Genomic DNA, 27776 nt, shown 5'->3' with positions numbered 1-27776 from the left:
TATGTCTTCTATCACAGACTTAACTTCACTTGACATAATGCCCTCAAGAGTCATCCGTTGTCACAAATGGTGGGATTTCTTTATGGTTGAATAATATTCCAATTGCATGTATACACTACATTTTCTTTATCCCTTCATCCATTCATGGACACTTAGGTTGTTTCTTTATCTTGGCTATCATGAATAATACTGCAGTGAATATAGGGGTCAATACACCACAGCAAAATAGTAATTTTTTTTTTTTGTTTCCTTCGGATATATACCTAGAATGAGATTGCTAGATTATATGGCAGTTCCACTTCTAATTTTTTGAGGAACCTCCATACTCTTTTCCATAATGGCTATATGAACTGATTCCTTCTTAAAACTGTAGGGGAGAATCCATTTCCTTGCCTTTTCCAGCTTCTAGAGGCACCTATATTCCTTGGTTCGTGGTTCCTTCCTCCATCTTCAAAATCAGCAGCATAGAATCTTCAAATCTCTGATTCTGAAACTCCTGCCTGCCTTTCTCACTGATAAGGACTCTAGTAATTGCTTCGGATCTAGCTGGTTGTAACCCAGGATAACCTCCCTGCCTCAAGATCCTAACTCACATTTGCAAAGTCCATTCTGCTGTGTAGGTAACATTCACAGGTCCCAGGGGATAGCATGAGAACATTTTGGAGGAATCCCAGTTCTGCCCACTGCAAAGTAAGTTAAAACATCAAAACATCAGTCAGTTTAGAACTGACATTGACTTAATTCTTATGCATCAGTTTACCTTTGGGTTAAACAATGTGAGATTAATTCATTAACTGGAAAATGAAAATAACATTTTTAATGGAAAGCTTTTATACTAATCTATTATTTTCTGCTGAAAGGTCTTTAAGTTAAATGTTAAAATTCTTGTTATAAAATTCCATTTAATGATAGCTGGGTGGCAGTAACAATAAGCTAATAGCTTTCCTCCAATAGCAATATTTTGATGAGCCCATTCTTTATTGAAGCTATACTTTATATTATGGAACTCACTCTTGGTAGCATCTTCTGCTGTTATTTGTTTTTACTGTTTTTTTAATATACAATGTTTTATTAAAAAGATTTCAAAGCTAAAGATTTTTTCCTTTGTGTACATTTAAAACACATTTTTTTATCTAATAATGTAAAGATATATTTGAATTTCTCAAACTATTGGATCTATGGTTTTTCCTCTGTATACAGTGTTTCCTTTATAAAAGTGAAGGGATAATGAACAAAACTGCTATAAATATTAAATGAGATAATGTATGTAAAACTGTAGCAGCTGCTAGCCCATATTAAGTAGGTCTTTCATCAATTTTTAGCCTAAAAGAAAATATCTGAGATTTTCTCACTCATATTAAAACATTTCTATAAATATTACTAATGAATAATACTATAGATGGTGTTTCTTACCAAACTTGCCAAATTCTAAGTATTTGGTTGATCTCCATAGAATTTAAGATGAGAATTCAATTCAAATAACTCAATTTAATTAAAAATGGTAGTTTAGGGGCGCCTGGGTGGCGCAGTCGTTAAGCGTCTGCCTTTGGCTCAGGGCGTGATCCCGGCGTTCTCAGATCGAGCCCCACATCAGGCTCCTCCACTATGAGCCTGCTTCTTCCTCTCCCACTCCCCCTGCTTGTGTTCCCTCTCTCGCTGGCTGTCTCTGTCAAATAAATAAAATCTTAAAAAAAAAATTTAAAAAAAAAGGTAGTTTAGATTCCCAATACCTATTCAGTCAGGCTTTCAAAGGTAGGAGTACGCAAAATGATAACCTTAAGGTTTTTTAATTCTATCTGAAAGTGCCAGTAGATTGTGGGGAAATATTTGTGAGTTTCATATATTTGATACAGAATATTCAAAGTTACAAATTAAGCTATTCAGGAGATCAAACCTAGAATATGGCAGCACTTTAAGAAATAAAAATCACAAAATAAAATTTTCTCAGTGGTTATAATTTACCTTCAAGTGCACTATTTAAGATTTCCTCCTGTAATCCTATGTCCCTATGTCTTTAACTCCTTGTGATTAAATAACGTTCCTGTGCTTTCACTGTCTATTTTCTTTTTGTGAAGTTGTCAAATGATCTCTGTCTTGTCCTGTGTAATTTAAGAGACTTTTATGTAGCTCTCTGAGAGACTATCACAGAAGTCCTACTAGAAGAATAATTTACGAGGTTCAAAATGAAGGGTCATTATTAATACTGTCTGGCCTGCAATGAATACACAGACTCTTTCATTCATGCATGGCAGGGTTTTAACTAGATCAAAAGAGGTAGAAGGTTTCAAATGGGGTGTTATGAATGATATCATTGGTTACGTAAGTTTAATTTACACTTTTAAAAATATGTTTAGTGAGGTTAGAGAACATAAGAAAACATGGTGTTTGGTGTGGGCTTATATATTACTTTCTAATATTTCTTTGGCTGAAAACACAATTTCAGAAGTTGTGCTTTTATATGTCCTTAGGCTCACATTTATTAGCCAATCCCATGCTAGAATAATATGCATAGTAAGGGTTCAACACTGTAAAGCTAAAGGCAGAAGGACCAAAAAGTGGGTTGTCTGTTTTGAAGAGATGTTAACTTTTAAGTGCTTCTACTTTATCAAAGTATTCCTGACTTGTGTTCAGCAATCATCGGTACTAATGGTGTTTACGTAGCTAGAAGAAAATAGTACTTATTCTTACCATTTCAATGTCCAGTGTCTTTTCTTAATTACAGCAAGCAAATCTAATTACTTCTCCTGATCAATCTCAACAGTTGAATAATTCCTTTCCAGGCAATGTGAAATCTTAAATATTTCTACAACAGCTTTTTTATAATATAAGCACATGGTAGAGGATATGCCAAATAAGAAAATAGAATAACTTTTAGTAGATGGACAACCGTAATAGAAAAATATTTTTATGTTTTTTTGTATATGCTTTATTTTTTTAAACAGAGCCTATAAATCTGAAGCCTCTCTTTTTATCAAAAAATCACCTCTTCCTCTCAATTTCTCCTAGCATAGCCACTGAACTTCTGTGTTTTTTTAGTTTGTATTTATTAGGGTACATGTTTTATGTCCCCACATAGACTGAGTGTTCCACGTTACCCATAATACTTAGCTGTATGCCTTGAAAATAAATAGCTAACATTGAGTTCCTCCTATGTGCTGCATGCCATTCTAAACTTTTTAGTATAGTAACTGCTTTAATTTTCAAAAGAGACAAAATACGTACTACTATTATCTTCACTTCATAGAGAAGGAAACTAACTCAGAACAGTTAAGCAATCTTGGGGCGCCTGGGTGGCTCAGTCGTTAAGCGTCTGCCTTCGGCTCAGGGCGTGATCCCAGGGTCCTGGGATCGAGCCCCACATCAGGCTCCCTGGTCTGCTGGGAGCCTGTTTCTTCCTCTCCCACTCCCCCTGCTGTGTTCCCTCTCTCACTGGCTGTCTCTCTGTCAAATAAATAAAATCTTAAAAAAAAAAAAAAAAAAAAAACAGTTAAGCAATCTAGCCAGAGTCACACAGCCTGAAAGTGGCCAAGCCTGAATCAAAGCCTGGTTTCAGAGCCTCTGAGCATAACCTTGCCCTGCCTCTGCAGACCTGGGACAGGTAAATGTCCTACTTTTAGAGTGGGTGACTTTCAGAGCACCAAGTACTGCTTCCTCACCACTATTATCATTATGCTCTTTGTCTTCTCTGGTTATTCGACTGATGTCTGCCCCTCCCATTATACCCAAAACATACTAATAGAACCTCTAGTATTTGGGGTGCCTGGGTGGCACAGCAGTTAAGCGTCTGCCTTCGGCTCAGGGCGTGATCCCGGCGTTATGGGATCGAGCCCCACATCAGGCTCCTCCACTATGAGCCTGCTTCTTCCTCTCCCACTCCCGCTGCTTGGGTTCCCTCTCTCGCTGGCTGTCTCTCTCTCTGTCGAATAAATAAATAAAATCTTAACAAAAAAAAAAAAAAAAGAACCTCTAGTATTTAATAGATGGGTAGTAGCAGCTAATATTTATTAAGTTTTTACCATGTACCAGGAAATGCATCTTATTTTAATCTTCAAAAAGTCTATGATAGCTGCCAATTTACCTCCACTGTAGAGATGAGGATACTGAGGCGGAGGGGTTAGATGACTTGCCCAAGGCCACACAGCTAATACATGGTAGAGCCAGGATTTCAATTCTAAGGCCAAACTCCGCAGTTGTGCTCTGGCTGAAGGAAGGAATGGATGAATGGAAATCTAGCTTGGAGGAAGGCATATTTGCCATGTGTGGAAGGGTGAAGTAGAAACAGAAACCACGATCCAGGCAGAGGAAACCTAGGTCACATGACACAGAACAGTTGTCCTGTTGAGCACCTGGAGCGCTCAATAAATACGAACTAACCAGTGAATAGCTTTGTAATCCAAAGGTTGAAAGGTTTTGCCCATGCAATGTTTATTACTAATGTCTTTTACATCTTTTTTTCTTTCAGTGCCACCGTGGGCCTTAATCGCCATAGCCATAGTTGCTGTCCTTTTAGTCCTGACCTGCTGCTTTTGTATCTGTAAGAAATGTTTGTTCAAAAAGAAAAACAAGAAGAAGGGAAAAGAGAAGGGAGGGAAGAATGCCATTAACATGAAAGATGTGAAAGACTTAGGGAAGACCATGAAAGATCAGGTAATGTCTTCATTCCGTATTACTTCTTTGATGATTTTATTAAAAGCTAATAAATGGTTTATTATCTTATACCAGATAAGTATAGAAGCAAACAACTTCTGGACAGATGTCACTGTTGTCAAAAATGCTTTGCAATCCTTTTAGTCATTACTCAACGTCCCAAAGTGCAATGAAAACATTTGGTAGGGTTTTCCAGGCTCCTAAGCATCTGACCCAGAAGAGGGCATCGACGACTGGCAGGGCCATCTTGACAGGCCCAGCAGACTGGAATGATGCCTGGGTATTTGGATTACATCTGTTCGGCCAGTCTTAATTGCATTTAGAGTTAGAGAAACAGAATCGAGAGTATCTGAATGCTTTCCCTCTTGGGCAGGGTGCCTTTCTCACATTCATATCACTGTTAAATCACTCAGACGTATGGCCGTTTATCACACTGGATGAAAATTACCATTCCTTTAGATACATCCACCTCGATAATTAGCGCTCAGGAATAGTGAGTTAAACAGTGAGTTAAAAGGGAGAGAATTAAAAGCCAGTCCTAAAGAACAGGGCATAATTTTAAGGCAAAATTCCTGTTTCGTTACTTAGGGACCATGAGACCACAACACAGGTTATGGAATCCATCCGGCTGAGTTATCTTCCAGAGCCTCAGGAAGCTATTTGGATGTTCTTTACATCGTCTATTTTTCTTAAATTAACTGGATGATTTGGTTCAAAATAAAGTTTACTATTAATAGTTATAATTAAATGCCTCTTCATTATTTTTTGAATCATTTTCATACTGGATATCTTTAAAGAACATCTAATTCATATTAACGTAAATGTAGAGCTTTTTCATAGAAAGAATGCCTTCAGTTATCTGTTTCCTTTCATATAATTCAAAAATTCTATTTATTCCCAAATAACAACATATATTGACAGCTTTTTAAATTCTTCTTATAGTATAAATTACTATTAACTGAACTCTTGCACGGGTGAATCTCCGTAAGAACAGTTTAGTCAAGGAGGGCATTTTTAGCACGTTTGCAAAGTTTCTTAGTTAACTGCCCACTCAGGGCACCAACCCCACGCCCCAGCTTGAAATTTAAACACTTTTTCTCAAAGGTACTGTAACATCTATTGACAAGAACTTCACAAAGACTCTTCTGCACTCACTGAACTTTTGTTTGGTTTCAGTTATAGAATGTTTGCAGTGCCTGCACTCACACTCAGAGATTTGTCCTGAGCTCAGAACAACAAGGTTTTCATTTTTCTGAGTTTCTAATCACAGCCACAGAAGTTTCTGTACCCACATTTGACCACAGAGGTCTTAAAAGGCTTTTTCTCTTCAGTTAATTTGTTACATAAAAACTACAATTTGAAAACATGTCTTGCTTTATTTCAACACTTTCAGTAACAAGCAGAACTTGATAGAGATTTCTTTAAATGGTTTATTGGGAGAGTGAGCGTAGAAACAATGTGCTAGATGGACGGGGACTGAATAATTTGTATGTTAATTTCAGCTATATCTATGCAACCGTTTGAAAATACAGCCCTATCATTTTCGTAACTATAATATAATGCAAATATGATTTCCCCCATATCTAAGAATTAACAATTAAAAGCACTAAATAATGTTAAATTATAACTACAGTATTTTTTCTAGCAAAAGAAATTTGTTTTCTTCTTTGTGGAATTTGTCCTGTATGATGTAAGATTGTAATTTATAATATAGTAGTGGTGTTTATTACCCCTGTAATGACCTGGATAAATGACCAAGATCTCAAAATACTACCTACAGAGAATTGATGGTGGTTAATTTTTCAATGATCATCTATTCCTTTGGATGCAAGGGGAAGAGAAAATAAGTCAAATAAGGAAATATTAGTAGGAAGTCAGTGATAGTTTACAGTAATCTACTATTACGACAAAGAATTTAGGATTTCAACCACTCAAAAAGATCTCATTATTTTAAGTAGATTATTTGTCTATGTAGAATTTTATAGATCTTATTTTAGTTTATGAACAATTAAATGTACAAAATGAAATATAATTTCATTTCAAAAATAGGCCTTATCGGTAAACAGTTATATAACAGATAGCTTATGCTACTTTTTAAGGCAGCAACAGTAGCCAACAATGGGTTCTATTGTTTTATGAAGAGGAAGGATGAAGAAGCAAAACAGAATGTGCAGTTTTAGGATGTATGTCACATGGTGACCATTCAATCATACAACTTCAAAACAGCATAAGTTTTAAAATTCAGTAAAATTCTTAAGTAATCACATTTTCAGAATATTTTAAACAGCGTATTGATGTGAACGTGAGGAAAACAAATATAATCCATGCCTCTCGTTTAAAAACACGACAGATGTAAGAGGCATTTTAGACATGATTTCTTAAGATACATAGGCTCCAGGGCAACCAGGAAGTTTTTACCATTTCAATCTACGTAAGCATGGACAGAAATTCAGATTCCAATGTTCATGGCTACCTGTCTCTGTTAAAATTTTATAACAGAGAATTTTAAAAATTCCATAATGACAACAAACTGACTAGTAACAGTATATTTATACAGCATAAGATTTATATATAAAGGTTTTTGGTTTTGTTTTTAATTCCTGAAAGCTTGAGAACACTGCAAATGCAGAGGGACAGTATTAATTTGTAAAGTCAGGTCTGGAAAGGTCATTTCTCCATGGCTTTCACTAATGTGTGTGGATATTTTAATTTTTATTTCTTCCTTCTATGTCCTCCTTATCTGTGTTATGTCTCATGACTGTTCTGGACTGTCCCTTGCGGTAGGTTTGCTCTGCTCTTTAGAAACCCCTCGTCAACGCTCGGATACATTAAATGGCCTGGCAGCTGGGGTTCCACAGCTCAGGGTGTATCATTCTGACACACATCAAGAGGCTGAACTAAATTGATTTTTTTTTTTTTTTAAGATAAAGTGTTCTCATTATAAATACTACCACCTGATTAAATAGAACAGTATTAGAAAGCTCAAGTTTTTAATTGATGGGCACAGAATGAAAATTCGGTCCCTTGTGCTACCTTTTGTAAGTGTGCCTTATCAAATCTAAATCTGAACAATTCACTTAGAGTAACTTCTCCTTCGGATGGTTGTAAATTACGCACCTTTTGAATGTCGAAGCAAGCCAGAAGCATGTACACTAAACCTGTGAAGTTTAAAACAAGATCTGATGTTCCCAACACACGGCTTTTACTACCGCAATTTAGCAAACCATCAAAACCGCTGGGTTTACAAGCTTTTTCCTCTGCATTTTGTTGGGGGGTGGGGGTGGGTAGAGGGGTATTGCTCTTGAGATATTATAATAGCTACTGATTTAATAGGTCTGAATTTAATGTGATGGTACAGAAGACGTCCTGCTTAAGTTCAGCCTTCAGGACAAGAATAGACTTAATCACTTCGTTGATGAACAGTGGCACTGAGAAATTATCAAAAATTTAGCCCTATTTCATACAGAATAATTGCAGAGATGGTCCTGCACCTTTTACTGGGGCAAAAACCACTTAGAAAGAAGATTTAATATCTCAGCTATTTCAAATTGCAGTGGGCTGAAACATGATATGTAAATTGTCAGTTCTGAAAGAGACTTTTGAAAAAAGTATTTTAACCCCATGAATTTTTTTATAATTATGATAAAGTAACGTGTAGATTTTTCAGACAGAAATATGTACTAAATAGCTTGCTATTATTTTTAAAAACTTAAAATCTTACAAGAAGGCAATTTACCTAAGCTGCAATTTTCTAAGCATATCTGTGAGAGTGTTAACGAGTAACAGGCAGCTAAGGTTTTGAAAGGGCAATGTGATTTCACTGCCTCGGCTCCTCTAATTAAACTCAGTTGTCTTTTCTGGTCACTTTACTAGCAGGTTCCCTGTAATGACCTATCCCCACTCCCTGCCACCGCCCAAGTTAAAAGATTAAATTTTAAGTAATTAAGTTCTTTCCTGCCTTTGGTTATCAGGAAACCAATATTTTAATATTCAGGAAAACATTTCAGTATAAACTTTCCTACACAGATGTAATAATGGTAATTTTTAATTTTCCAAACTCATTGTAGGCTCCTGAAAATTTTCAAGAAGCACAGAAAGGGAGGCACCTCCAACTACAGCTCAACTCTGTTTGTATGCTCTTCCCACCCAAATGAGTTCTATTGATACAATGTCACCAAGTCTCAGGGGTATTTTTTAGAATCAAATTGGAGTTAGTGGAGTAGAGCCAAACTGGAAAATCTTGTCAATTTCAGTGCCATTTTGAAGCATCACAGAGAATCTCTGTGTAAATGAACGAATGAACAGTAAAGCTTTCTCACAGCAGAGAAGAAAGACCACATACTCCTGCATTTGACTTTGACAAGAATTCTCAGATTTAACCTGCTGACAAGAGTTAGAATTCCTTTAGTTTGTCACAGATATAAAGCAGTCTACCACTCTGCCTTATCTTGACTTCTGTGAGATTACACACACACACACACACACACACACGTGCGTGCATGCGAAAGGCAACGAAAATGCCATAACCAGAAACTAGGGAAGAAGATCTGCAATATATATAACAGAAAAGTTGAGACCACTAAAATACAAAGAGTCTCTAGAAATCAATAAGAACCAAACAAAACAATAGTAAACTTAGCAAAGGATATATACCAGCAGTTCCCAGACGAATAAATACAATTTGTTACTATAGAGATTTTCAAATTTTTTCACCTCACTAGTGGTCAGGGAAACGTAATTGTATCATTTTTAATTTTGAATAACTACATATAACATTTTAAATTATTTTCCTAATTCTCTTAACCAATAAGAATGCATATCCCTAGAAACAAAGTTTACCTAATATTTATACATCTTTATAACTTTTGATTTTTCTTCAACAAAGTTGTTGTACTTAATGGGAAAATACATTATTTTTATTTTCAAAAGAGAGGAGCATTTGAATGTATTTTGTGAAATAATGAGCTTTCTAGTATCTCATTTTACATTACACTTCAGTTTTAGATTATAAAGAATATTCAGTTGGTCCAAACTGAGTTGAGAGTTCAGAACTATGATTTTTGTTGATTGATGCGAAATAAACATTAATGTTGATTTCAGTTTGACAAAATTTCAAACGTAACTAATTTTTTTGATCTCAAATAGACCCATAAATCAATTTAATTCAGCCTAGCTTTCTGTGGAGCTGTTATAAAAATAAAATGGTAAACGTCAACTGGAAGTGGGGTAGATTTTCCTCTAAACATGCATTTGCTGGTGGCATGTTTTTTCCACTTCTCCATAACCATTATAAATGTATATGTGAAACATAGGAAATTAAAATTCTTTGAGAATCACTTCCTCAGCTATCTTTCTCATAGGAAACAAGGCAAGAAAAGGCCACGCATTTCATATAAGTTCTCCACCGCATGTAACAATGATGTTTTACATGATGCTGAGCTTAGATCCCTTTAACCTACATGAATGTGAAACCTGGCCTGGTTAATAGCATGTTTATCATACTTCTGAAAGAAGCAGTTTTACCAAAGCCAACATGATACCAAGTCGACATTTTCTCTGCAACAACTTTACATTTTTCGCTTGCCGTATTTGGAGGGGCTTTTCCATCGCTTCCATGTTGCTTGCTGATTGGGGAAGAAAATTCCGTGCACAAGTGGAATTTTAAAAAATATATAAGCAGCAAATGTGAATGTGTGTCAGACCAATGGATTTCCAGCATCTTAGTGCTTGCTTCTAACAGCTTGGAAGTATAACCACAGGCCCAGGTTGATACGGGTTTCAACGAATTCACCTGATTTCACATATAATTGATTTCCCTACTCCTAGGCTCTAAAGGACGATGATGCTGAAACTGGATTGACTGATGGGGAAGAAAAAGAAGAACCCAAAGAAGAGGAGAAACTGGGGAAACTTCAATATTCACTGGATTACGATTTCCAGAATAACCAGGTGTGAAGGGGGTGGAAAATGACTTCTAAATCCATTACGTTTTCTGAAATTACCAAGTAGAAATTGAAGCAAGATACTTCTTAAAACATTTCGTTTGCTGAGAGGGGAAAATGCAATTATCAAAGCTATTGATGAAATCATTTCTAAGTACAGGCAGTCCCCTACTTGCTAATTTAACTTCTGGTAATTAGAATTCACAGTATTCAACCGATTACATCTACTTATGGCACTTACAGCAGGCAGGCAGAATACAAATGAACTTGCAAGTAGTCGGGCTGATTCTGACAGCTCCCAACCACAGTCTCTGTTCCCACCAGCCCATCAGCCTGAGCTGCTAAGATCTCCCTTGGAATTCATGGAATTCGATCCCAACTGGGTGAGGAACTGTTGAGGTAAACTAAAGCTTGAAAACAAAACCTAACTGTTTGATAAGGAATCAAAGGTGAAAAACTGACTGCCTTCCATGAATTTCAAAGGCAGGAATGCCTTATGTAATATAATACTAGGTAAAATTCCTAGCACCGATGAGTTAGAGCTAACCGTTCTAGGAAAGGAGAAAGACCAGCAACTTGATTCCTAGTGCCTATGACTGCTGCCCAAAAGGCGTTAAGGAACTGAAGGCAGCAACAAAACAATCACTCCTGCTTCAATTTCTCAAAAAGTTGTGAAGTGCCACCTAGATGAACGATAATATTCGCTACCTTTTACTAAATGCATTATAGAGGTAGCTCAAAGAAAAATGTTAAAAATCTCTACATTAAAAACAAAACAAACAAAAAACTTCTAGGACCCACAAAAATCGACCATGCCCCTTTACCTTCTGATTTGTTAAATGAAAAAGCTAGGTAAGAATTAGTAGAGGGACGCCTGAGTGGTGGCTCATTCATTTGAGTGTCTGACTCTTGATTTTGGCTCAGGTCATGATCTTAGAGTGCTGGGATCCGCCAGCATGGGGCTCGGTGCAGGAGTCTGCTTGAGGATTCTCTCTCCTGCCTCTGCCCCTCCCCCAACTCACACTCAGGAGCATGCCGTCTCTCTCTCTAAAATAAATAGATAAAATCTTAAAAAAAAAAAAAAAGAATTAGTGGAATCAGCTGAATTAGAGATCAGGCTCTCAAGAATCTTTAGGACATTGTCCTTGTCTGACAAAGGGAGTTTTAACTCTGTTTGTTTCACATATCTTTCTGCATGAGGAAGAAGTGATATACATGTTAATACATTTACTACTAATGTGACTTGCATTAGTTATTTCCAGTTGGATGAGGAATAAACAATACATAAAACAAACACCAATGCTCAGCTTTGACAACCAAAGTCCAAAGTCAGTAGCTGTTGAGAGTTCAGTGGAGTTGCAAGAATTCTGGTATTATTTAGAAATCAACAATATAAATAATGTCTTCACTTCCTGAATTTCCAGAGGGTTCCTCATGAAGAATGTATTGATATGATCTATCATACTAAAAAAATTTATTTGATCAGCGTTGTTTCATAATACATTATAGAAGGCTGCATTTTAGTTACAGGTACACGTTTATAGGTATGGATTTATATGCATTTATAAATATACCATTTATAGTTAAATAGGGCACTTGAGATCATTTCTATCCCAGCTACCAAAATTTGACAATCAGGAGTTGGTTGAGAGCAAAACCTCCTAATATTTACATATTCTGATGAAGATGAAGGCCAACATTAACATGTAACATTTTTTTTCCAGAAATTTAACGTGACTTTACATATGTATTCAGTATTTTTTTTACTAATATACTCTACTTTCATATTATCCAATAGGAATCTAGTAGTATCTCATCCTGCTTAGTCATAATTTTGAAACTTCTAAATTAGCTTGAGCATTTTAAGTATCATTTTATAAAGCATCTTTAAGAAAATAGCACTGATTTTTTTTTTACTAAAATATGAGTGTTTTTACTGTTCCCCTTCTAGCAAACATGATATTTTTAAAAAGGTATTTCATCCTGAGGATCTAGAAGATTCTACCCAATGAAATGTTTTTTAATTACTATACATCGATTTTTCCAAATGTTCTCAGCTAATCTGATTTATAAAATGATTCCTATGAGTCATGAAAAGAGGAAGTCTGAGGAATTTTATATATCAAGCTGTAATCAAATATACATGTTTGCTTACCAAAACTAAAAGTCAACCCTAACGTACTCTAAATGAGCAGCTTTCGTGGCAGAGGGAGATGTGATACTTATCTCTCAAGCAGCAGGGGAGGTGGGGGGGTTAGAAGTAATTTCGCCCCTTATCAATAAATATCCAAAAATCTTTAAAATATAAGTTGTCTAGGTTTAAGAAGCTTAGGTTATAGCACTAGTACATTCCCTGCCCCAAAGAACATTCGTTTCAAAAAGTGAGAAGGAGAGAATAGAATCCTGCTTATTCACATTGCTATCTAAAGGCAAATTCCAAATACCAACTTGGCAAACCAAGAGACAAACTGCTTTACTAACCATGTCTTTATAATCTAATGTCTATTTTAGCTATTCTTTGACAATCTGTATTTTGTATACCTACAATCCAGCGCTCTTATTGCTACTGTTGTATGATGATGTCACTAATATTTTGAGCATTAAGATGGAAACAACCGTCATTCAGAGTATTGGTCCTGGTTAAAAACTGAGCCAACTAGCCAAAGTGCTCTTACAAATATGGTGGGTCAGTTTTACAGAAAATAAATGTGACTTTTTTTTTTTTTTAAGGAAGTGAATTGCATTTCCACTCAATCTGGCTAAAAAGGCACAGACTCAAGTTTTTAGGCCTGATATGAAGAGCTATAATGTAACCACATTTACTGACAAATGTATATCTTGAATGACCTTGAAGAGAGTCTACTTTTGTTTCCCATGTGAATCTAAACCAGTCTGTTGATAGAAAAAGTCTGAGGACAGAGCAACTGGAAGAGTCCACTCAGACCTTTTATTTTCTTCACATAAACAGTAACAATGCCAGCCTACACTCACATTCACTTGTAAGACAGGAACGTATCACTGAGAAAACAGATGAGAAATCTCTGCATTTGAAAAAAAAAAAAATTCAGTCACTTATCATTAAAAACCGTATCTGTAATTTTACATTCATTTATGTGAAGCCAAAATTATACTTCTTTGACTCCATGTCCTAGATTTAATTTCAGAATAAATAACAATTTTACTGTAAGTTAAAACAAAAAGTAGGCAGCATACAAATAAAGGTCAAATATGATAGAAACTTGCACATCTTATTTTTATCTCAAAATGCTACCCAATTTCTAAGAAATTTCTATTTTGCTGGTCTGAAGCTTTGAGCTCAGAATAAAAATTTCCTACTTTATAATCACAGAGTTGTTATTGTTTAACAATTTATTTCCACTTACAAATCACGCCCTGGAAAGAAAAATAATGCACAAGGGCTTTTAGCAACTGGAAAGTTATTTGATTGCAACCCTTTTGCAAATATGAATTCCATATTTAACTGTAATCAGCAACCTTTTAAAAGCCTCTTTTGTGCTTAAAACCAGGCTTCCTAGAGTCTGCATCTGTCATAATTGGGTTTCTGAAGTCTATATGGCTTGCTTCATTTGCCTTCTGTGTTTAGATTGATAAGAGAAATAGTTTATTAAAAGCAAAGAGTAAGAGAGAGAGAGAGAGATCACAATATGCAACATCGTGAACAAGTCAATCTTTTCCAAAATGTCCACCAATGCTTGTGTTTGCTGTGCTCTGTCTCTCGTTTCAGCTGCTGGTAGGAATTATCCAGGCTGCCGAGCTGCCCGCCTTAGACATGGGGGGCACATCTGATCCCTATGTGAAAGTGTTTCTGCTGCCCGATAAAAAGAAGAAATTTGAGACAAAAGTCCACCGAAAGACCCTTAATCCTGTCTTCAATGAGCAATTTACTTTCAAGGTACCGTTTTTTTGTACTTACTAATAACTTTTCCTCTATGGTTTTTAAGACCCATCTCATTGTGACACATACATAGATGTACATGTAGCCCCTTGTTCAGAGGCTCACAGATGAGTCTATTCAGAATATTTAAAATTCTTAACTTCAGTCCAGTGAGGATTCTACACTGCATTTAGATGTGGTCAGAGTAGGCTGTGTCCCACTCTCTGTGTCCTCATGAAGTTTAACTCAGCCATTTCAGAACAGAATATAGCCTGGAAGTTGACGGGACTGTCCTCCACATCTGAAAAGGGAGGTCACTATTGGTGAGCCAATAGACTTGAACATGTCCCCCTCTCTAAAATAAAGCCAAAGCAAGAATGAAATTGTTCTAAGTCTCAAAGTTCCTGAAAATAAATCACAATCACAGAACAGAGTAAGCTGTGTTCCACTGTTTAAATGGTACAAATTGGTTTTACTCTGACTGCAAAATTCTGTGTACAGGGGGGGCAATCCGAGCACACAGAAAGCATACTTAAGCTATCAATAAAAAGAATAGAAATCCCTTGTTTTTCTGCATTTCTAGCATTTTCCCTCAACTGTCATCTCTTCCCTAGTGTTCTTCATCCTTTGAGACACCGCAGTTGACAAACAATAACCAAGAGAGATTTTGGCCATAGCATAATAACTGGACAGGAAAACATGCTCTGCAGGCCTTGGGCATCTCTGCATACACAAGTTCCATAGCTCTTGTCTCGAAGTCATGCATAAAAACCACACTTTGGTAGCTATCTTTAATATGTGAAAAAAATTTTTAAATGCATTACTTAAAATAATATATTTCTAAAAAATGAAAGCTCTGTGAATATGCCAGCAGGCAGATTCAGAATCAGTCATCTATCAGCCAGCCTTCGCGACAGCATGTGCCTCATGTTGGCAAATACTATGTATGAAATAAATGGATGAAACCGAGGGCATGAGTCATTTTCTCGAGCCCTGTTTCCAATTTCGTAAAAGAGCAGTGTCTATTCACTCTGAAATTTGAGGTTTTAAGACAAAAAACCCCCAACATCTTATCAGTAATTGTCTCTAAAAAACTACTTTTCTACGCCCAGAGAGGTCATTTAGAGTAGCAATAAAAACATTCTGGAACTACTCAGCTTATGAAGAACTAATCACTATGCCCAATACACCACAAAACAAAATGAAAATAAAACTAATAAAATATTGGAAATGGTAATCACAGTCATCCTATTTGACTATGTTTCAATCTTAATTTAGGTCAGCAGTTTCTAACCATGATTTAGTAAGCAGATTCTTAAAAGTTGAACTACTGGGGTGAGGGGGGGCTTTCTGTTTTGAGTTACTGATATGTGAATAAAAAAAAATGTATTGCTAAAATTTGATAAGCAATCTCTGTGTCCTCATGAAGTTTAATTATTGAAATTTTTAAATTGCCTATCAAATTTTATCAGGTTCCATTTTATTTCAAGAATGTTGATCAAACCATAAATCAATCCAACATGTAGTATATTTTGATACACTTAAGAACCATGCTGATGTTTCTAGAAAATTGGTTAATATCACCAGTCGATGTTGTAGATTATGCATCTTGAAATGCCAATAGGCAAGATGATAGAACAGAAGAACATTAAAGAAGATAGGCTTTAAAACTGAGTTCAAATCCACTTGACATGAACTTGACATCCCCAACCTATGTGCTGCTTCTTTTCCTCAAAACAAACTCCCACTCATTCAAATAACAAATATAGAAGTGCCTACTGTGTAGCCCTGTGCTAAATGCCTCACATGTGTTCGTTCAGCCTCAAACAGCCCTGCGAAGTGGCCCTATTATTATCACTATTTGGTAGATGAAAAGTGAAGTTGATTCACTTGCCCCAGGCCCATCAGCTGGAAAGTGGGGAAACCCAGGCCTGGGTTTTGACTAATGTTATTTCAGTAGAATCACCACAAACAAACAAACAAACAAATAAACAAACAAATAAAATCCAGAGTGATTTCAGAAATAAGATGAAATTGCTAAGAGTTTATCCTTACTCTAAAATTCATCTCCTTCTCTGAAATTCAGCTGTTGGGAAGGGTTTATTTTTTTCTTCTGCAATGGAAAAAGTATTGTTCCTACTTTTTAATCAAAGTATTTTAATCAGATTCCAAATAGATGACAAATAAGTGACAAAAAACTCCCAAAAAACTAAAATTTCTTACACATATATGGCCAAATACGTTTCCTTCCCCTTCCCTTAATATACAGAGTATGTTAGATGGACCAAAGACAACCATTTGCACTGGTAAAAACTGATCAAAACTTCCATACAAGTCTAAACAACTTCTTAATTAGGCATTTCTACCCAGTTACTGAAGTATAGCTTACTTAGATCGCACTACTTTCCCTGAATATTAAAGATGTCACTAAAAAAAAATGCCAACCCATAGCATCTGTCCCAGATCTATCTGAACAGCTGGAGAATTCATCAGTTCTTGGCCTTTTGCCACGGCTCATCCTAAAAAGTGACAAACCTAAGAATGAACTTCAAGATCTGTATTATAATGCATCTCTGATATTCAAAACATCAATTTTCTAGTCAGCTCTTGTCAATCAGTAAATTATTTTAGGGAGTAGGTGAGGCAACTTGTGAATTTCATTTCAATCCTTCCTGATTCCTAGTATATCTTTTCATAAATCACTGTTCCATTCAACGGTGGCATCCAAATGGCTGGAAAGAGTTAACAGAACTTTTGAAACAAGTTTTCTACCCCAAATAAGCTATACCCTGACAATATAACTGATCATAACAATAACTAAATATTCTACAAGTAAAACTTACACAGTCAAGTGCAATCAGCTTGGTTTATTCTATCAAACAAATTCCCACCTGATCATTCTAATCTCTCAAACAATAAATATTTAAGTGCCTACTGTGTGCCAACACAGCTAAAGCTTGAAGTGTTTATAGCATGACTACTAGTAAGACTCGCTATCAATAACACTAATAGCTCCTATAACTTGAGGATAAAGCGATAAGATGACTATGGCGAAGTCTCTGTTTTCTCTCAATTTAAGCCTCAAGCAGTCATTCAAATGAATTAATTTTTTAAAGAGCATGATTATCCCCATTTTGTTTATCCAACTGAGTATTAAAATTTAACACTACAACCAAGTCACCCGTTTTAAGCATTTTTGTGACCGGATTTTTGTCCTCATCTCTTCTTATTTAGGTGCCCTACTCAGAATTGGGTGGCAAGACCCTGGTGATGGCCGTGTATGATTTTGATCGTTTCTCTAAGCATGACATCATTGGGGAATTTAAAGTCCCCATGAACACAGTGGATTTCGGTCACGTAACTGAGGAGTGGCGTGATCTGCAAAGTGCCGAGAAGGAAGAGGTAAGGAAAATATTAGCATTTCTAATATGACAAGCTGTACTCGCCAGTTGCTCCTCTCATAATAACCTATTGAGAGACACTCTCTACAAAGGATGATGTGGGCCTCCAGCTGCTGACAGCTGGCAAAATAGGGTTAAGGGACTGATTGCATAACCTCATTAAAAAGTATACAGGTCTTCTGGGTCTTATTTGAAAGAAAAGAGAAAGATCTGTGTGCCGTGTCTATACATAATTCCCTGGACACACACACACGCCCACTATCTGCCTCTAAAAAGCTTACAAAATGCCAGACACGCACACGTCTACTTCTTTAAAAGGACAGTGAAAAATCATCTTATTCTTTGTATTTTTCCACAATCATTTTGTGTTTTCTACATAGGTAATGTAGCTATTAAAGAGAAATAAAATAGCACTTTTCCCTTGATTATGTCTTCGTATCACAGACTGCTCATTGTTTCTCCTGTAGATATCAGAGCATGACGGGTGGAACATCAAATATAATTCACAAAAGCTGATATTAAATCCATTTTTTAAATGACTCACATTTTTATGGTACTCTTCACATCGTTTTCTCCCTAGTTCTAATAGTTCAGCCCAGGATTTTTCTGTGATTTAAAAAGGGAAGTTCAATATCCTTAGTGCATTTAAACTACATAATCATCAATTCTATTTGATTATGCTATGCCTGCCTAGCGTTTTTCTGTGCAATTGTCTCAACAAGCCAACATCAGGAAGGCAAACAACTCTAGCTTCTTTGAATTCCTAAAACAACTCCTTTTCCAGCATTTATTTTTGGGGTCCTGACAATCCCTTGGGCTTAAAAATCACCCAAGGGATTGTCAACCGCCTTCTTTATTCAGGATCCCTAGGATTGTGAAAAGTGTGACCACTTTGAGGCCACCAGGGAGATCACAGAGAGGCCCAAGCCCTCAGAGAAATTCAACCAAGCCCAAAGCCTGAGAGTTCTCTCAAACTAAGATTTTCTGTGACCAATGGAACTAAGTGAGGTTTTAGAACAGGTTTGTTGATTGCTGTACTGAAATCGAATCTTATTAGTGCTCTAAAATTATTATGTGGCTGTAAAAAAAGGAATAAAAGGTATTTGGGTTGAGCTCTGCTTTCCTTTTGGAAAGAAAGATATATAACTTAACCAAATATGTTAGTTGAAATTAGGTTCGTGGATACTGAAATCAATTTCGCCCCACTGTGGATAGTATTCAAAAACCACTCAAGGATAATATTGAGTTTTTAAATTTTGTTATTTTTATAAGTAGTTCTTCGAGTGAACTAGTATCAATATAAAATCCAACATCTGTTTGAAAAGAATCACTTGATCATAATGTTTCTAATTATTGAGCCAAATAATGCGCTGTTTCATTGAATTTTTATATTTTGTTGAAATGTTTTACTATATAAATTCCTTGCAGTTGGAGTGCAAAGTGGGACCATAACATTTATTATTATTATAACAAATATTTATTAGTTGACAGATTAGCAGTTAGCTTGTTGGTTGAGTATCAAAATATGACCCACTCATGCTTCACAATGGCTACCTGTCCAGAGTTCGTACTCCTCACCTTCACCTGATAACTATCAAGCAGTATGGTATTCCGAGATCACACTTACCTGGGTTCCTGAAAAGTTGGCAAATATTTTTGCCTGAGTTAAGAAAATGTTTTAAAGAAGAAAGAAAAGGTAAAGCCATCAAGCAGTTTTCCTCTTTCAAAAATTCTTTGAATATGGGCAGAGTTTGAGACTGGACAGTAAGCTGATAGGCTTGACTCTAGAATCTAAGAGTACATAGACTGCCCAAAAAGAATCACATTTTTCTTCTCACCCCTTTACTTGCCCTCTTCTTTCTCTTCTTTCTTCGTCCATGTCTTCTCTCCCTAAGACTTTTGTAGCTCAACTCATTCAAAAATATTATATGGATAGTTACTATAGATTGCTACATTTCTAGAACTTTGTAGGTACTAAACACAGTGAAATGGGTAGACACTGCTCCTGCTTTCATGGTATGTAGTGTGGTCTCCTTTTCCTCCCTCATGCCAATCTTTGCCTTGCTTATTGTCAGTAACCCTGGTTTCTGGAAAAGGTCCTGTCTGGAAAATCAAACACTCCTGAGGTACAATTCCAACGACTCCATTTACCAGCTCAGAGAACTTGGATATGTCACTTAAGCTTTCTAAAATTCAAGATCTAGAAAGTAGTTTGCCATTATCTACCCCTTGTGTTACAGATTAAGCAGGATAGAGTATAAAGTGCCTAGTATAGATTCTGGTACATGGTAAGTGTCCAATAAGCAAGAGATCTCCCATTCTTTCTTCTTGGCCAATCTTTTGTGTTCTTTCATTTTGTTTTTACCTCCCTATTCATTCTGGCCTTTTCCCTCTATCCAAATCTACTTCTCTCTTCTTTTTCTCACCACCGTTGTATTTACTGAATGTCTCTGCAAATTTGTAATGAGAAATGATTCTACAACTACATTCTTAAACTCTTGAGCCTTTTCTCTTTGGTATCTACTTGGTAACAGTAATTTTTGGTTTGAAGTTGAGTGACTGTTTTCTTTTATCATGATATAGGAAGCCTCATAAAACAGATGTCTAGCTTATGAAGTATCTCTGGATGACTAGAACCAGGTATAAACTTTCTCATAATAAATGAAGATTCCAATCACATTTTTGTACCTGAATAATTACTCATTCTCAGTGATATATGCTCTATTTTTTCATGCTACTGTCCATTAACTGCAGAAAATTATAGTTGTCCGAATAAACTGTAGTCTCAGATTGACTTTGGTTCTTACAATTTTAAAGATACTGTTTTTTCCATTTTACATGAACAATTCTGTTCATGATTTTCATTTTCCTTTTATCTAACAGTGTTAAGTGTTTTTAATATAACAAGTGAAAGATATCTACAAAAATGGGGGTAAAAGGAATTCAAGAAACAGCTTTGGAATCTAGAAACTGAACCACTAATCACAGTAGTCTGGTTCGATTTAGCACTGGAATTTAAACAGGTTAAATCCAACCCACTGAGATCCAACCCTGTGATTTTGGCATTGTTGCCAGAAAGTTAAAAATTATAAAAGTCAAAAGATGATGAAGCAATTACGTAAGTTAAAAATCTGTTATTTTAGTGATCAGCTAAATGTGCAAGCAATTTAGGGGGGGAAATAAGGCAAGTAGCCTTATCTGGAATTTACCAAGCACATGCTGAAAATGTAAAGATGTGTGAAAGAGATAAGCTATGCCAGGAAGAGCCCCAACAAGCACACGGCTCCCACTGTTAGGTTCTAGCCCCTCGGGAAAGCATCTCTGGTCAGGTTTCCATTCTGACCTGATAAGTTTCTCTGACACAATCAGCCTTTTATCCCTAATTCTTTAATGTGGTTTTTTTTTTAGCATTTTGTCCCTAATTTATGTGTTTTTAACCTCCACTGCTACTTATCTCTAAAGACAGCATAAGAAATAAAAACTACCAGAAAACAACTGAGCCTTTTTTTTTTATTTTCGAACAAGTAGTTGGATTTTTTTTCCTCCATTAGAGAATAAGTCCATCACCTCTGCTTTGTGTAGAATTCGTTAAAGAGTGATTTTTAAATGAGATTCTGTAATCCAGTGCAAATGGAAAAAAAATTGATTGCTGAATTAAAGCTAGTTGGGACATAATTTAATTAGTACCCAAGCAGAAGGGAAGAGAAACTACTTTAGTGCCTTAATAGAAAATCAATTTTGCAACAAAATTTCACATTTTTAAGCCTAATTAGAAAAACATTTACTTCACAGAAAAGCATTTGGACAATACATATTCAGTCAAATGGCAAAAGTTATTCAGCCTCCAATGGTCAATGACTTGATATTTCTTTGGAAAGGGTTAAAGTCATTATTCCTTATGACATCTTTTATGTCCAAAGATCATAAAAGAACTGATGTGATTTCTAAGTATACTTAGCAGTCAGATGGTAACTCATACCCTCTGAGAATCTCTGCACAACAAATCAATGCCCTGAATGGAAATCCTCACAAAAGGTTAACTGGTGGAATTTTAAACATGGAAGCCAATAAGACACTTCCTTGTCATTCACAATCTATCACATTAGAAAAATCCAACAAAGACATTTACTTTGATCCATAACATTACAGGAAGTTATATTTATTTGTACTTTTTTACTTGTTCACTGTCTGTCTTTACTCCCTCCCTCACCCAAGACTATAAGCTCCATCCCAGCAGTGGCCATACCTATTGTTCCCCAGTATGAAACCAAGTTTGAATACAGAGGCAAGCACACAGTAGGTATGCAAAAATATTTTTGATTGAAGGAATGGGCGAAGGTGTTTATTATACTGTGAGATGATTCAAAATTCCCTTTTTAAAGTCCATATCAGTAATAGTAATTCTGTTCTTGTTTTATAAATGAAGTCCAGAGTATTCTGCAAGCCCATCAACAAAATATCCTAGCATTAAACAATGAAAATGGTTTAATAGCTTTGTGGGTATTTTGGTCTCTTTTTTTTTTTCTTTTTTCCCCAAGATTTTATTTATTTGAGAGAGAGATAGAGAGAGCGGGCACGCACATGAACAGGGGGAGGGGCAAAGACAGAGAATCTCAAGCAGACTCCGTCAGATGTGGGGCTCTATTTCACCACCTGAGCCAAAACCAAGAGTCAGATGCTTAACCGACTGAGCCACCCAAGCACCCGGCCTGTTTCTTTTAAAAGAGAGGCAGTGTAGATGCTTAGCAAAATCACTGTTGTTACTGCTTTTGTTGATAGTCATTAAAATGATAGTTGTTAAGCCTTATTCGGTATGTCGTTCCCTCTGCAACATTCTTGTCACCCTGTTTCCGTTGCAGAGAGCTTGTGGTTTAGCTTAGTTTAACTTTATCTAAAGTTAAGACTTAGTTAAAGCTATGATGTAAGTCTCTGCTTGCAACATGGAAATTTACCCAGAAGGAAGTGGAAAAGAATCAGCTCCAAGGAGACTTCAAAGAATATGAACAAATATCTAAATTTGTCATAGAGTATTTATTGCTAGTCAGATTTATAACATAGTAGATATGATATACTGGTAATGAGTTGTCTTATATTAATACCATGATATATTTTAGTGCCTTTAGTATATATATGTTCATTTTATGGGACTTGGAACATAATAATTCCATTTCAACTATTACTGAAATAGAGTTGTCTTTGATTTTTTGGTATGTTTTTGGCCATAGCTATGGTTTACTTGATCTTCAGTCTTTGGTCAGAATTTCAATCACCAATTATAACTGTATTGTTATGCATAATAAGTATTGTCTGCTCCATGATGTGGTTTTTAAGATCATAGGAAAAAGTAAATAACTTGAAATATCCCTCTAGAGTGTAGTATAATTTGATTGCCTTTCTAGTTAAAAAGACTTTTCATGCACAAATGGACGAAACCAAATCCTCACTTCACTGAGTTTCTAAATGAAAATTTAATATCATTTTATTTTTCATTGTGAATTCTCTAGAAAAGTAATCTAAATTTAGACTTTAAAGAATTAAATTGGGGAAGAGAGACTCTGGGTATTCAAAATACCCTTTGATGACCTTCCATTGTCATACTTTAGCCTCCTGCATTACCCTCCCCTTCATAGCTCTCACCGGCCAGGGGCCTGTGTTCCCAGCCCTGCTCTCGTTTCCAAAATTCACCTTCATTAAAACTAACTTTCACTTCTCCACCTAAGCTATAAACACAAATAATAGAAGCTACCTTTCACTGAGAGTCTACTGTGTGCCAACAAAAATAATTCTCATAACACTCTTCAAAATTGGCATTATTATATCTATTTTACAAAATCAAGGGATAAGACCTAAAGCCCAGGAAAGTCTGAGTAATTGTCCAAGTTCATATAACCTATGGCAGAGCTAAAATTCAAATACAGGTCTAAAGCCCACACTCTTTCTCTTTAACCATACCATCTTCATTAGACAATCTCTTCCAGTCTTTTCAGCCCCCAAAATATAGCTCTCAATTCAATGTAATGCAAAAACAAAACAAAACAAAAAAACTGATGCGATCTATTTTTTTCTCAGCTTTGTCTTATTTTTTCAGAATCTTAACATTTGGCCAGTTTGCTTTAACAATTTGCAACTGGTTAAAGTTTACATATATATTTTCCCACTCAAATATTACAATACATCACAAACGTATGTAACATAGCAAAAAAACAGCTCTGGCATTTTGTTTCTTCTTAATATTTCATAAATACTCAGCATGAATTCCTGCCCAAGACACAAAGCCTTCAAATGCAAAGGTACTCATTAACACAAACATGTTATTATTTACTCATGACTGGTGAGTTTAATGAGGGCAGAGGGATTTCTCTTTCCATTTAAAAAAATAGAATATAAATTTCCATCCATTCACTTAAAATATATTAAATATCTGTGAAATTAGTATATAAAAGTATATTGTAAGGTATAGGAAGTATATAAAACAGAAAATTAAGACTCACATATGGGCAGTGGCAATAATAGTAACAAAACTTTATAATGCAAAATAACAAAAGCTTCAGGAAGAGCCAAGTAAGAAGTAAAAATTCAAATGTACCATATGTTTTAAGCAAGAAGAACGGCCGTGGAGAGGGAGACTCCAGGGAGGACTTGAAAAAAGTGAACCAGTCTTTACAATGGAGAATCTGAATAGGCAGAAAGAAAAGGAGAAGGCCCTCCAGAAGTGCATAAAGATCAGCAAGTTTACAGCTGAGACTGCCAATAAGGGGCCTAGCGAAGAGTGGAGTGAAAGCTTGAACAGACACCCTGCGACTGGATAAATGAGACTGAATGAAGTAGTGCAGTGGCAGTTTGTCCCCTAAATATCAGACAGATGAATCTAGACTCAGGTCATTAAGTGAACCTTGTTCCTCCCAAGGACAAGAGTTGGACGAGGAGGGCCAGACCCCCATCCGTGTCAAACACTCCACTAACTGCTTCTCTCACATTATTTCATGTAATTTTTGGGACAGTCCTCTGGGGGTAACTCTTTTTATCCCTATTCCACATATTAGAAAATATAATTTGCCCAGTGCCACCCAGAAAGCAAACAACAGAGCACGGATTTAGACCCAGGTCTGCCTGAATCACAAGTCCATTTTCTCTCTACTCTGACTAAAGCTCAGTGAGTACAAGGATGCTGTCTCATTCACTTTATCTCCAGAGCCTGTCACTGTGCCTGGAACATCCACACTGCTTAAATATTTCCAAGTGAATTGAACAAATTAGAATGAAATGAGAATTTTATCAAACATACATCCTGAGTTATACCCCTTCAGGGAAGACATCTTTGAAAGATGCCCAGTTATCCCAAGATACTGCTTATATGGTACCCCCAAATCTTCTGAATTCCATTTCCTCTCTCCAGAAGTCTTTCTCAGTGTACAGTACATTCTTTTCTCCTTAATAGTGGCTTCTATTTGTCTTCCCGAGGTACATTTTATTGAAATGGCCACAAACTACTTAGGGTCAAATAGGAGTTGACGATCAAATGGAGAAAAATGGTTTTAGTTACTGTGGTAAAACGAGAGGACGGATGTCCTCGTAAGAGTTGTCTTCTGACTCTGACCAAAATGTTTTGAGCAGTAGAGTCATCGTGTGCCCTCTCAAATGGGTCACTATGGGAAAAATTATTAGGAGATACAAGTTCTAACACACGTACTACTAAGGAATCTAACTGTTGTAATAGAAACTGACGTAGGGGTTAGTTTTTCTTTTAACTCAAAGAACATAAGGGTTTTCCGTTGAATTTTGAATAAAGCAGAGCAGAGGGGTTTAGAAGCACGGACTTTTGAATACAGATTGGTAGAGCAGCAAGTGAAGAGTGGGAGTTGAAATGGGAACAAACAGAAAACAAAAGAATGAGGAAAATGCCATAGGTAAGAGCAGCCTTGCCTACATCAGGTTTATTATTGAAATAGTGAAGAGGTTTTTGAGTAGGAAGCAACGTGATCAATGCAGGAGAAGGTCTTAGTCTGTTGTGTCCTCCATCTTCCCCACATTTGGATCTTTTACAATGTAATCCCTTCTGGGGAGTTCATCATATGTTTTGGAACATTTTTTTTTATTATCTTGTTTGTGAATTCTTCAAATTAAATGTTTTTACCTTCTGTCTTACTCCTACCTCACTCTGAGCAGGCCAAATGTTTGTATTGTGAAATCTGTAATCCATTACAATCTGTTACTCTGCAAGTAGATGAAATGTCAGCAACTGAGTTGTACTATGTGTACTACAGAAAAAAAGAATGAGAACTCGCCGAAAAACACCAGCTTAAATAATTAAAAGATCAAAGAGAAGGAGCACCCACACCCACACTTACTTGTTTTAAACAAGGCTAAAAGTTTATGAATTTTATGTACAAGAATCTTTAAGTTATTTTGAGTTACTTTTATTCATTTATTCTTTTATTCAACATGTATGTATTACGTCCCTTTTTGAGCCAGAGACCATGCTAGTTTTCAGGAATACAACGGTGAAGAAGACAGACCCATTAAGCTTAGTCAGTTATACTTTTATGGTGACACAGCACTGCAAGGCCCTGGAACTCACCTTATGTGGACCCAACCATGACTCCACTTACTACTGGTGTTTCCTTGGGCTTGTTACTTAACCCTTCTATAAAATGGGTTATTACCCACCAGCATGAGCTAAGATCCACTCTAAATGAGATAATTCACATGAAGCACTTAGGACGATTCTTGGCACCTAATAAGCTCTGAGAGTAAATGTTATTCTTATTGTTGGGAACTCAGATCAGTGCCTTTCTTTCCTTGCCAGTGAAAAAACCATCGCTCTGACCACTAGACTTCTAGCTTTTATTTTGTGAAGAGACTTGGACAAACTAAGGGCTCAGAGAGCATTATCATGCATGGTTTTGATCAAAAGGAGGTGTCTGAGCTTAGACCCCATGTCTGAGAGACTGTGGGGCATGAAAAGAGGTCCTAAATGACGACGCAGGGTAAGGCAATTTAATTCCTAAGTATATACCCAAGAAAAATGGAGGCATATGTCCACACCAAAAAAAAAAAAAAAAGTATGAGAATGCTCATAGTGGTATTTTTTGTAACTGCCCAAAAGCAAAAAGAACTCAAATTTCCATCAGCTGGTAAATAATTCAACATGCTATGTCCACACCACAGATTACTCAGCCACACAGAGTAAAAGGAACGCAGTACTGATACAGGCTACAACACGGATGAACCAGAATAGGCAAATCCAGAGACAGAAAGCAGATTGGTGGCTGCCTAAGGCTGGGAGTTGAGGTGGCTGGGGGGAGGAATGAAGAATGACCGCTAATGGATATGGGTTTCTTTGTGGGATAACGAAAATATTCTAAAACTAGGGAGTGGTGATTGTTACACAATTCTGCAGATACCAAATTCCACTGAATTAGACACTTTAAGAGGGTGAATTTTATGTTAGGTGAATTTTATCTCAGAAAAGCACTTTTTTTCAAAAGTGTTTCAAGCCCTGAAATCCTAAATATGGAAGCCTGCCCTTTGATGTTGCTCCAGAGCCCCATCTGAAGCAGCACTCAGGTATGCTGGGAGTTCTTTCCTGATACGGTTTGAAAGTTTAGAGATGTTTCCTCAAAACATTCCAGTTTCCCTTGGAACCTTAGCATTTGTCTCCAAGATCATGCTCCCCACCACATGGCTCTTACTACAAGGTCAACACTAAGACCCCATGGGTTGGGAAGAACACAGGCGTAGGCCCAGGCCATGTGGCGGAGCCAGTAAGATCTCGGGATTCAGACACTAATTTCTAATTCCAAAGCCATTTTCTACTAGTCTGTACCCCTCGGGGTAGGAAGTGTTAGCCTTAATTCTCCTGACATATCAACACTTGTTTGAAATATGAAG

The 27776-nt window shown here is 36.3% G+C and overlaps 1 protein-coding gene across 1 annotated transcript in view; it reads left to right on the top strand.

Annotated features, from left to right (window-relative positions):
* The window catches only part of SYT1 (synaptotagmin 1), a 525260-nt gene that overhangs the window by 365369 nt on the left and 132115 nt on the right, over positions 1-27776 (top strand). The window contains exons 4-7 of the mRNA XM_026499974.4: positions 4463-4647; positions 10474-10596; positions 14335-14502; positions 17719-17886. Coding sequence (XP_026355759.2) covers positions 4463-4647; positions 10474-10596; positions 14335-14502; positions 17719-17886 — 644 coding nt within the window. The remainder of the gene's footprint in view (positions 1-4462; positions 4648-10473; positions 10597-14334; positions 14503-17718; positions 17887-27776) is intronic.

This window comes from Ursus arctos, unplaced genomic scaffold (assembly GCF_023065955.2).
Source record: "Ursus arctos isolate Adak ecotype North America unplaced genomic scaffold, UrsArc2.0 scaffold_21, whole genome shotgun sequence".
Taxonomy (NCBI): Eukaryota; Metazoa; Chordata; class Mammalia; order Carnivora; family Ursidae; genus Ursus; species Ursus arctos.
This window is presented reverse-complemented; position numbering and strand designations above follow the sequence as displayed.